At 40.1% G+C, this 13,098-nt stretch overlaps 1 protein-coding gene across 1 annotated transcript in view; it reads right to left on the bottom strand.

Moving 5' to 3' along the window:
• Positions 1 to 12,118, bottom strand: part of si:ch211-57n23.4 (immunoglobulin superfamily DCC subclass member 3) — a 27,871-nt gene extending 15,753 nt beyond the window's left edge. Inside the window, exons 1-6 of the mRNA XM_032536099.1 lie at positions 12,106 to 12,118; positions 10,381 to 10,686; positions 7,761 to 7,905; positions 7,260 to 7,390; positions 6,977 to 7,114; positions 6,212 to 6,370 (exon numbers count right to left, since the gene is read on the bottom strand). Of these exons, the coding sequence (XP_032391990.1) occupies positions 6,212 to 6,370; positions 6,977 to 7,114; positions 7,260 to 7,390; positions 7,761 to 7,905; positions 10,381 to 10,686; positions 12,106 to 12,118 (892 nt within the window). The remainder of the gene's footprint in view (positions 1 to 6,211; positions 6,371 to 6,976; positions 7,115 to 7,259; positions 7,391 to 7,760; positions 7,906 to 10,380; positions 10,687 to 12,105) is intronic.
• Positions 12,119 to 13,098: the final 980 nt, after the last annotated feature.

Raw genomic sequence — 13,098 nt, 5'->3', positions numbered from 1 at the left:
AAAATGAATGAAAGTAGAGATTTGTACTTGCCAAAGAGCGTTGGGGGGAATCAGTCATGTTATTTTGGGTAATTAAAAAAAACACGGATATGGGAAAACGGGTCAATAGGACCCGAGGACAACATGAGGGTTAACAATATGACCAGGTTTACATGTTAAATTATCAACAGTTAAGTTTGTGGTTAAGAATAAAAATCCATCAAATCCTCCAGACTGCAGGACTGATATATTTCTGTTTCATCTGGGAATTTCTTTACATTTATTAGGTGGACAACCATGTTTTAAAACCATGATGCAGTATAAAATAGGACAAGTCTAAAGCAGAATCGAATAAGTGGGATATTGGTTGGACAAGAATAAATACCTCCATCACAGATAAAAGAGAAAAAGTCTTAACTTAGAAACGCATGTTTTTAATATACGTGGATTATATGTTGAGTTTGTGTTTTGTCTCTTTATGTATTTGTTGTTGAGTTTTATGTACTTTAAAGGCTCATCTAGGGAAGGGCATTGAAAATTAGCCTAGGCTATGAATGCTATGGTGTGTGGCATTAGTTTATGCCCTGTAGAATATAATACACATTAAAAAATACATTTCAATGTAATTATATATACAGTAAACCTGTGTCTGTGTTTGAACACACACACACACACACACACACACACACACACACACACACACACACAGCTGTCCAGATGCAGGTTTGCAGGGTTTACTGCTCCTCCCCCAGTTCAATATTAGAGGCACAATAGACATGCATATATATACATATATGCTGGGATAAAGGCAGCGCCCCATAAGCTCTAAACCCCCTTCCCCACTTCAGCATCTTATTGATCTATTGACCTCAACACCCTGTGTGACTGCCACCCCCCAACTGTCCACCTCTGAGCTGCAGGGGTGTGTGTCAACAAGATGACCATTTCAATAAGGACACATTCATCACTGCGGCAAGGGATTTTCTTTTCTTGGGTCAGTCAGACCCCTTTTATCAGCACACAGCTGCTTCTGAGCTAAACTAACCCATGAAGGAAACAGAATGATGGGACAATGGCTGTGTCGTTGAACCATTACAGGAGCAAAAGTAGACATGGTGGGGTGAAGGAGTGGTGATGTTTGGGTTTCAAGAAACAAATTTAGATTTAAATATTACACAAGTGTGGATTTTTCTTTTTTTCCCCTCAACAGTGTAGAGGTTTTGGCCAACTAAAGACACCATCACTCACCATCCACATCCCCAAGAACTGTTGAGAGGAGCATTACTGAAATACTCAAATGACTAAAAAGCAGAAATAATGCGACTGAGCACCTAAAGGCCAGGGCATGAAGTCTACATGTTACGTATTAGTGTCCTGAAACATTAGTTTTGGTGGCTATGGTAGAATATTATGTAATTGTTGTATTGTAGTGCAGTTTCAAATGCATACAGGCTTGACTGCACAACAGTTTTAAGTCTATAAGACTTGAATTGAAAGGAACATTTAGAGGCATGAAACCAACACACACACACACACACACACACACACACACACACACACACACACACACACACACACACACACACACACATGAAATGGGCTTAAAACATCCAAACACCAGAATATTTAATAAAAATCAAGTTTAAGGCATCATTTCCTTCATTCTCTCTCTCTTTCTCTCTGTATGTGTGTGTGTGTGTGTGTGTGTGTGTGTTTGTGTCTGTGAGATCATTATGTCCACCCGTTCATCTGTTCAGCTGTCCCACCATAATGTTTAAAGTGTCAGGCGTCCTCAGCTGACCATTCATCAGCTGATCCATACTCTGTATTGATTGGTGATTCTGTTGACCTTGGGTTTCCCCACACCTACCTCTTCTTATTATGTAAAGTCCCTTTTATCTGTAGCCTGTTTTTTTTTATTTGGGGGGGGGGGTTCCATACATATATCCACTCTTTGGACAGGCACAGAACATAGGATATAAATGAAGGTACTCTGAGGAACATTAGCATGCAGAGGTTCTAAATATAACTGCAATAATATATTACTTTAGAATTTGAATTGGTAATGCATTAGGTCTTCTAATTTCTTAACAATTTCCTAGAACGTTACCTGGTAAAAACTGTGTAATATAATACTAATTCTAAGGAAAACGGAACAGTACACAGTAAGTACCAACTTACAACTTACGTTTTTCAGAAAGAATTAGGAAATTAGATAGAAGTTACTTAACCCTTGTGTTGTCCTCCCAGGTCAAAATTAACACTTGTTTAGACACTGGTTTTAAATTTTAGTATCTTTTTCCTAAGTTTTGCTTGTTTTTTCAACATTTTTTTGAACTTTTTCCATTGTCACAAGTATATTCACCACTTACACCAAGTTTTACAAAGAACTTTGAAATTCATGGTCAATAAACCTCATTTATATGAAATTATCTATAACTTTTGTGTATTAGAAAAAAAGCAGAAATTCTAAATGATGTCAACTTATAGTTAAAATCACATGAATGAAATTAATATTTAATAATCACAGCTATGTCAACGTTTGGTCAGGATAATGCTATTAAATTAAATAAAACACCTAAAATTCAATGAAAGTAGAGATCTGATCCTTAATTTTAATTGTGAATAGCATTGTATGGAACCATGCAACTTTGTAGTCCCAGAGGTGACGTACACTACAGTACCTTGAAATTGTACTCAATTACAGCACTTTAGTAAATATACTTAGTTACTAACCAGCGCTGCCAAAAATACATTTTTGAAGTTGTTTTTCAACACATTTGGGCAAAAAGTGGTGCAGTGTGTGATACTTCAGCTCCAGTGTGGGAAATATGAGAAGTCATTGGGGTCTGCATCTCATCTCGTCTGCATAACAAACGTAAGGGAGGGAGGGAGGGAGGGAGGGAGGGGGAGAGGGACGAGGGATGGGCGTGTTTTAAGCCATTCTCTAAAATTGCTGGCCATCCTTTGTGTCTCCCTCTACGTTGGGACACCCTGGTTGCCCTGACCCCTGCCCCTAGATGCTATTCATCTTCCAGCTCTACCCTCATTAACCCTGAGACCACACCTCCTTTCTCCTCCCAACTCCCTGTCTGTCGGTCCTGACTCCACCCCCTCCTCCCTTGTTCCAACCGCTTTCACAGACATACGCCCTGAATCCTCCTGTCAAGGTCAGGAGCCTGGGGTCAAGGGTCAGAGGTTGAACCCCCCCACCCCCTTGGACCCCCATTCTGCATCTTGCACCCTGCACCGTCTAGATGCCCTCCACTTTTTGTCTCTTTGTATGTTGTTTTCTTTGTCCCTTTATCCTGACCATGACCGTGGACACACACACACACACACACACACACACTGTGTGAAAGTTCAGACGCCTGCTAACCTTCACACTATGAACATAAACAGCAGCCAGCCTCCCTGATACCGACTGAACTTGACTTGAACTAAATGATGAAAAACATTCAGCTTCAGTGTGAAGCATCCCGACGGCTTTTATGTTTGCTCCATGTTTTCTTCTATTTGCAAAAAATAACAATGAATATATTTCCAAATACTTCAAAATATAAACACTTTGGATAAACATCTTTTGTTTTATACACATTTCTGTTTTCCAGACAGTTCAAATAAGGGTAAATTATATTGTATATTTTACAGTTTTTGAATGTAAACTGAGATGAAAAGTATTGCATAAGAGCAATAAGAGCAACACATTGGCCCAGATGTGCACCACCATAAGCACAATATCAGCCTCACACTTTTTGCAAAACAATACACAAAGTGATTTGCCAAACACTTAACACACTTGTAAATAGAGCCAAAGTCACGCCCTTCTACTTTCTATTCTTCGAAAAAAATGAACGGGAGCCAATGAGAGATGATAACTATTTTTTGGTCTGGTTCGAATTTAATTTAATTAAACTTAATTTGTCTTGTGACAAACTCTGACATTCTTGACATGTATTTTGAAAAACATCATATGTGTAATCCAAGGCACAAGTTGATTGGGACCAGAAAATAGTTTGTCTTCCTTCATTGACCACTGTTCATTTTATTTTCAGAGATAGGTCCCATGGAGGCAAATGGAAGGGGCGGGACTTCGGCTCTCTATTCCTTAGACACAGACATACAGACATATCATGATGTCACTTCCTTGCAATTCCAAAGACTGTCAAATGACCCCACCTATGAGCCATCCTGGGGCTGTTTCACTCTCATTTTTTTATGACTACAATTTTCATCTGCACATTCAAAAGCATTATTTCACAAGTTATTTTTGATCCATAACTTATTGACACATGTCAGAGTCTATTGATGTTAAACCAACTCACAAATAGCTATTTAAAGTATACAATTTCAATGTTTTATCTTATGTATGCTATCATATAACATCATCTGCGATATGATGTCACAGATTTGTATAAAAGTTTTACTTATTTGAAGATAATTGGTATTTCCAAAGATGACCCAGTGTCATTAAAGACATTAGTAGAGATACCTCTCCCTAAATCATAACTATAACTATTCTCAGCTACTGCCTACTACAGTTTTGTTGTAATAATTTCCTTTTGGATGAGGACATTTCGAATTACACTAAAACACTGAAAAACCACTTTGTGGGTGGTCATGTTACCAGATGACCAAAAGCCTAAAGCTGGTTGTTCTCTCTCAACCCCAAAAAGAGAGCAAACTGATCAATAGATTCATGAATATATTAGAGATCAGGCCCCTCCTTTACATTAAAGGCACTGCCAATCAGTGTGAGAGCGTGACAGGGGCAAGTATTGATTGATCCGGTCAAAGAGTCGGACACAACGGGGACATTGAGATGGATGGATGAAGGCAAAGCTAAATTATATGAATTTAGATAAGGATCTTATGAACTATTGTGTACTGTGCTTTAGCTTTTTCTTTTGGTTTATATTTCAAATGCAGTACATTATTGTAAGTTATAGTATAGAGTATGTAGCCTACTATGATTTTTTCAATCATATATAAAAACTGCATATATAAGTGGCCAGGTTAGCTCAGTTGGTAGAGCAGGGGCCCATATATAGAGGTGCATGCCTCAACGCAGAAAATCCAGGGTTCGAGTCCGACCTGGAATATTTTCTGCATGTCTCCCCCCCCCCTTCCCTTTCATATCATCTATAATTTCATTAAAGGCTGCAATGCCCATAACAATTCTGTCATTATCAGTGTTGTGGTGCTCTGTCTCGGTGTGACAGAGCACCACAACACTGATAATGACACCATGTCCTGCACTGATGTGTTTTTATATTAAAGGAACAGTCCAATATGTTCCTGTTTTTCTTCCCCAGACTCGGATTTTCAGATGGTTGATCAGGTGATCAGTTTCATCTCTGTGTGTCCAGTACAGAGATAGGGCCAGGGCGTGTTTAGCCTAGCTTGGCCAAAAAGACAACTTCTAACAACTCAGTGACCCTGCACCACATTCCTCAAATACTGTCCTGATAATGGTGTTGACAGGATAACGGAGCACTGTATTTGAACAGAAAAAAAAGCACCCATAAACTTTGAAAAGGTGACAAAAATGTTGGAAAAAGCGATAATGTTGAAAAAAATGTGACCAAAACGTTTTTTTTTCATGGTTGACGTGAAGACAACACAAGGGTTAAATAAGTTTTCACCTTTATACCCTTAATGGAGCAAAGCTAAGCTAGGCTAAACATAGACCTGTCTCTGTATCAGGGCCTAGCTATGAGAACAGAGTCTGGGCATGTGGGCTTTTAATAAGGTTTTATTTCTTCAGTTACAAATATGATGGATTTTTTAAGCATTTCTCCACCCTTGTTCCCTTCCTGGCTGTATGATAAGGGTTTTGAAATATACAGAAATGTATATTATGTAAGACGTACAATAATAACTGGAAACAGTTTGGCTACAGTAGTCATACATTTCTGAGAAGCGTTGACCTTGTAAATTTGTACTCATAACCACAGTATTTTTGAAATGCAGGTTATGGCCTTGTCCTACTGGCCACAGAGATATTATAACATAACCATCTTCTCACCTGATGTAGATATGATAGCAAAGAAGAGTGTTTCCCCAAAATCAATGGCCAGTACAGATGGCTAGTGAGGAGCTCTACTCGGACAGTATAGTATAGTAAAGTATAGTATAGTATAGTATTGATTAGAATATAATATAATAGAAAGCATTTCTTTTCAGTAGAGAGTTAAGTGCACTTGGGCAGCATGTCTCCGTATGGCCTCACCTTGTACCACGAGTCGTCCGTGTGCAGTACGTCTCATTCTGGTACCGGGCCGATTGGCTGCACACACATACACACCAGAGTGCTGCAGGGAAACATCTGAGATCATCAGGTTCCCCGTCCCCAGAACCTGGATACCCTCCACCCCAATGGAGCGTCCGTCTGATGGACACAGACACAGAAACACACAGAGATGGTTTGTGAAATAAAACTTAAATAAACATGCTGCATGTTAGTAAAGGTCCCATGCCATGCAAATGTCACTTTAGGGGACTACTAAGGCCTACATAAAAGAGACTTCAGAAACAGTATTAGGGGACCACTAAGGTATATATAAAAGAGACTTCAGATACAGTATTAGGGGACCACTAAGGCCTACATAAAAGAGACTTCAGAAATAGTATTAGGGGACCACTAAGGTCTATATAAAAGAGACTTCAGATACAGTATTAGGGGACCACTAAGGCCTATATAAAAGAGACTTCAGATACAGTATTAGGGGACCACTAAGGTCTATATAAAAGAGACTTCAGAAACAGTATTAGGGGACCACTAAGGTCTATATAAAGAGACTTCAGAAACAGTATTAGGGGACCACTAAGGTCCATAGATAGATCTTTTATTGATCCCCAAAAATGGGAAATTCCAGTGTTGCAGCAGCAAAATATCAGACACATTTAGAAAAGCATCCAAAACCCACTGTGTTATGTGACCTTTAACTATTTCTCCTTCAATCATGAACATTCTATTAGAAATGTCCAGTGGTACCTAGTCTGCTCCAGGAAACAATTGGCCTTGGGTTTCCTGTGGCGATGCACTCCAGGATGGCCGTCTGATGGACAGTAATGGTCAGATTCTGGGGTCCTGACAGTATGGCCGGCTCCTTGTAGATTCTTAGTGCTCCACCTGGAAGAATGAAGGAAAGAAACAGTGGATGTGGAGGAAATGATGAAACTTTCGGTTGTGAAAGCTTGTTGTTTGGCATAAAATTGCAAACATCGTCTGAGTAAAGACTTTCTACTTGTATGTTGCAACATGTGTGTCCACCCACCAGTGATGTTGAGCATGGCCTCATGGCTGTAGCGAGTGTTGGCAGGGTTGGTGGCAACACAGCGGAAAACCCCTGCATCCGCCCGCTTAACGCCTGTCACCTGGAGAATACCCATTGGCAGGAGAGTGTATCTGGACAGGGACGACAGGGATGGGCGCAGATTAGGCACCAAAAACAATTACAGACATGCTAAACTCATTTTAACCATGAGTGAAGCCATTGGAATGTGTTGCATTGTTGTTGTATTGTGTTGTAGTAAAAAAAATCTATTCTAAAAATACTTTTCTCTCTGTAAAAGCTTTTGGAAATGTTTAATACATGTTCTTATTTATGCTGTTTTTATTTGTTCAGTACATTGTATTGTCTTTACATGTGCTCATGTCCTTTGGCCTTATTCAGCTTTTTCTGGTTTTATTTTCTTCTATAAAGCAGTTTAGAAAAGTGCTATATGAATAAAGTGGATTATTACATACACTGTAGTGCATGTGTGTGTGGTGTTACCTGTTGTCGGTGTTGTTGAGTGGTACTCTGTCTTTCTCCCAGGTGATTTTGGCCTCAGGTACTCCGTTGATCTGACACTGGAAGCGAGCTACACTTCCCTCATCCACAGTCATGGACAATGGGTGGGTGTGGAACTTTGGAAGAGCTGATGGTAAACCACACAAAGATCAGCCTTAGTGAGGAAAATACTGGACATGCATTTTATTTTGAAACATTGAAGGGACACTACACCAATTCTGCACACAAAGATCAGTTTGTCAGTCAGGGTTACCACTACTACATGCCTATATAAAAAGTTAATATTTTTTTATATAATGGTTTCTGTGAGAGAAAATAACCTTGATGACAAAGAAATGCTATTGGTTACATAATGGGAAATGTAGCATCCAGGGGTTTTGTACAGATTGGTGGAGATGATTAGTGGCTTCTATCAATATTTTCAAACTTGAAGACACCAAAACTATTCTATTCCTCCATATTTCCTGATATTTTATAACGTTTCTGAAGAGGACACATTTGGAAAGAGATTTTCCTTCAGCCTTTTGTTTTTACAGCCTCTGCAAGAATAGTTTTGGGAAAGAGCTTGTCAAGCCATTGATAGCCATTAATATAAAGAGTTTTAGGTTAGATTAGAATCATTTTACAATCCATTAAAAAATGATGTGTTTCCGTTGTTACTGTAAGTCACAACATTTTATTTTTACGCCTCACAATTTTGCTCACCATATGGTGCCATGTCCTGTATTCCCAAACACACACACACACACACACACACACACACACACACACACACACACACACACACACACACACACACACACACACACACACACACACACACACACACACACACACACACACACACACACACACACACACACAGACACATACACATACACACACAGGATTCCTAACGAATCAGGATAAGCCATAATCAATAAGGGTGTATATCATGGAGGAAGGACTTGCAAATGAGAGATAATCACCTTCGTTACTCATTGCATTGAAATTGCTCAAGATAGTCGTAATTCTCAAGGGGTATGGTGGAGAGGAGAAAGTTATTCAAGTAGTGTGTGTATGTGTATGTGTGTACAGCAATGTACATCCCCACATGTGCTAAGCAGTGTAATTTATAGGCTTTCCATAAGGACAAGCTGGTATGTTTTGTTTAAGGTTCGTATCGGGGCTCCTGTTCTGTCTCACAGAGGGGGGCTTGGGTTGCCAAGTATGATGCAGAGGTGTTCACTGTGTGTAGCACCATTTATAACAGAGACTATGGGATGTTTTGACAGAGAGAAGGCAACATGTGGTGACTAACTGTGGGACATCCTCTGCTCTCTGTGCAGGTTCATGGCCTGTGGATATTGCAGGGATGTGAATATTAAAATGCAGGAGGAAATGACTGTTTATCTTTTTTAAATGCAATTTAGATTTCTCAATATATACAATCTACAGCCACATACACTTCCTGCATCTACAGTACAAAAACCCACAAACGTAACGACAAAGCAAGAACTCTTTGTTGTCTTCAAGTAGGAGAGCAGGACTGTAGAGAGTGCAGTCTTTACATCTCATTGCTGTATTATTACGTGATTATTGGCATTCGGGCAACCTTAATTTAATGGATAAATCTTGTTTTATTACAACTTGGAGCTTTAAGTTGTATCCATCATTCCTATATAGATATAGGATATAATAATAACTTACGTATTCACCAGTATCATTGCTAAGATCACCTGTGTCCCACTGAGCGAGACACCAAAATTCCAGTTCCAGAACAACGTAGCCTCTGCACTGAGAGCCCTATAAAGAAATGCTCAAATATGCACTAGCATTTATGTGTATGTACAACTATATTAAAGCGGTGACCCCGAATACTCGACTATTCAATGATTTTAACTAAGAAGCAGGATTTGACTGTCAATCTCACAGGGGGGGTACATGTGGTTATGAAACAGATGATGAATTGATTCAGGCTTTAAGGTGGGTATGTCAGCTTTGACATAGAATTGCTTGTTATCACCCAATAAATCATCGTATAAGTTTGCATTACATTTATTAACTAGAAGGGCACTCATTTTTGTAGTTATTGTAATTTTGGTGTTTGGCATTGGGTGTGAATGGGGACTCAAGATCTAAGTATAGTCCTGGCAACGGCCTATAGTTACAGAACTTGAACTATAAAAGGAAATTACATTACCCAAAGAAAGAAAATTTTGATTTTTGGGGGGAAATTATGACTTAGCATCTCCAAATTACACAAAAGAACGTCATAATTAGTATTTAAATAATGAGATTTTCTCCATAACCATGAAATAAGGATGTTGTAATTAAGATTTCTGTATTTCCATATCTTATCAATAGCTGTAAGAAGCAATGGTGTAGGTTTGTTGTGGTGGTGAATGCAATGCACTTCCTCTTTGCATCTCCAATTTCCCAGTCAACTCATTTGCTCTGTGAGAAACTTGTTCTGCTCATCAGGACATAAGATAACCAGTGACATTAGCTCCTTCCATCTCTGAGTAGTAGTTGTACTGTTCCTAAGCAAATATACTTGTATGGCATGAAAATAATATATAATGTAACAGTGATGTGCTGCTTTGCACAGTCGAACACTTACATGCCAAAAGGACTTTGGCCTTGCGGCTGACCAGCATGCCATAGCGGTTTTGGGCAGCGCAGTCGTACTCGCCCATATCCGCGTCGCTCCCTTCTTTGCGTTTCTGGAAGTTCTGGATGACCAGCGTGCCATTCGCCAGCACCTGGACCCGCGGGCTGGTGGGCAAAGGCACCCCATTTTTACGCCATGTAACCATGATGGGTTCTTCACCCTGCACCCGACAGTCCAGCATGAGCGGGCGTTCCCTTACCGCGATCACATCACTTGGCTCCAGCAGGAAAGACAGCTCTGAGGCCAAACAGCCACCTGCAGACAGAAGAAAGATAAAGACAGGTTATTAGACAGAGAGAAAGGCTATATGACTACAAATCTGCTTACTTAAAATGACAATTTGTTGTACAATCCAAAGGAATATTCAATCTCAGAATTGTAATCAGGTTTATGTCACACTGTTAAATCATCCTGAGTTGGGGAAGTGATGGAAGGCTCAATAAAATCCAAGACATACTGCCTGTGTGTTTGAGTGTGAGTGTGTGTGTGTGTGTTTGTGTGTGTGTGTGTGTGCGTGTTAATTAAGAAAAATAACAGAATAAAAAAAGGAATTTCCCCAAGGTGACAAATAAACAGTCAAGCTGTCCTTCTCGTTCAGTCACCACCTTAAGAAACCAGTCAAAAAATCCAATAAAGCCATCTTTTAGAACCAAAGGACGTTTTTGCTTTAACATGGAATGAGTTGTAGAGCAACCTTGAACTGCTAGAGTGTTTAGGAGGATTTATTTTTAATCTCAAACCCATAAACATCCCTTGGTTCCAGAAACAATGGCACAAGGGAAAGCTTTTCTGGACGACACCAAGTCTCAGAGAAGCCTAACCGAATTGCCTGAAAAACCTCACTTAACACCAGAAACCGCCTCATTTGATTGATGGTGCATTTGGTTTTGCAGCCTATAACGCTTTTACTGAGGGCGAGCCACAATGGATGCTGGATGCCAGCGAGCCATCCAGCCAGAGAGGGCAACAACAATACCCGGGCTGGGGAGGAGAACACTGGCAAGGGTTGCTGGGGTCAAGTTGGGAGACCCTCCGTTAATGCAAGGGCCAATTGTGACAATAGTGTTGTGACTATGCTTATTTTCACCTAAACCACAGTAACCTTTGTGAAAACTCCCATCAGCCACCATGCACCCTAGGGCACCATCTGCCTTTTCTTATGCATCCCCTCCACCCCTCCCGTCTCATCTATTCCTTTCAGTTCCATCTCTGAGGTGACTTTCCCATGCCACTAGAGCTCTCTTCTCTCTTCTCCCCTCCCCTCTGTGACCTTGGTGACACTCCCAGTCTTCCCCATCTTCTTTCAGTCTATTCTTATTATAAGTAATGTCCCTAATATGCAAAGAGCCTTGAACCCTTGCAAAAGCCACTTTCCTTTCCAGCTGTAAGAAGAAACAAACGCAGTTGCACTTGAACCTGCACAATGGCTTATCAATGTCACTATGGAGTCTTGCATCTGTTCAACCAGTTCAACCCTTTCCGTCAGCTGGGCCATGAGCTGGACAACAGCATGTATTATGGGTTCAGCCATCATCAAGCATCACATCACCACACACAGCAGCTGGCAGCTGAATATGTCTTTGGATTAGCTTCAGTTATTTTATGCATTTCTGTTCCCGTTTCAATTCCATTAAGCCAGCTTCCACTTTGCGGATGTGTTGAACATCAGCATACCATCTGTACACATTTCTCTTTCCACTGATTTGGAATTTTCTTTAAAAACCTAAAACCAAACATTTTCTTACTTACCTTTAGTGGTAACTAGCAATGCAGATACTACCGGGTTTTGACATACAGTATATCTCTGAGATTTTTGGCCTCTAACCCAATACAATGTTCTTTATTGTGCTTACAGCATTTAACGATTAGATGAAACATTTTGACAGTGATGTGTATGTATTTCCAAAGTCCCGGTTGCTCGACACAATCCACAGTAACAGGGACACTAAAAACAGATGTCACTGTTGAGTTTTTCAAATGTCATTGTTTCACTACAGATAAAAAATAATAATTATCTCCATTGTACTGGGGTGAAGGCAGACATCTCAGACATATACGTCAAAACTTGGGAAAAAATAAACTATCTGCATGGATAGAGACCAAATGCCTTGTTTTACATCCATTTGTGGAATAAGCTAGCATTGATGAAAGATCCTCCACAGCAGTTACATTTAGCATAACTGCTCTCTTTTGGCTAAAGCTGACAAATGTTAGAAATGAAGATATCATAGCATTGCATATACAAATACCACAAAGTTGGCCATTTTGACATTAATGACAACTGATCATATTATTGATTGTCACAGCCACAGAGCTTTTTCACAGCCTGAACATACAGCAGGGCTGTTCCCCCGCTTCCTGATCTCTGTAACTGGCTTCACTGATGTGTCACATCAAGAAATAAGCATCTGTCCTCCTTCAGAAAATTGAAAATTGAATTCTAATGAAAGTTCTCCCACCCAGCAGATGCAGCCAGCAAAGAGGATGTGGGTCCGGGCTGATAAAACCTTGCAACCCCCCCTTTGCCTCCCAACCCTTAGGCCTGGTAATGAAATTCAGGGTCCCCAAGGGGGGACTTGCATCCCATCCTGTGGACATGGTTATCAAACACATGGTGTTGGAAACTGTGAGGCATAAAAGGCCAATGTTTAATTTCGATGCCTGGTT

This window comes from Etheostoma spectabile, chromosome 14 (assembly GCF_008692095.1).
Source record: "Etheostoma spectabile isolate EspeVRDwgs_2016 chromosome 14, UIUC_Espe_1.0, whole genome shotgun sequence".
NCBI lineage: Eukaryota > Metazoa > Chordata > Actinopteri > Perciformes > Percidae > Etheostoma > Etheostoma spectabile.
Note: the sequence above shows the minus strand (reverse complement) of the source record. Positions and strands in the feature narration are given on the sequence as shown.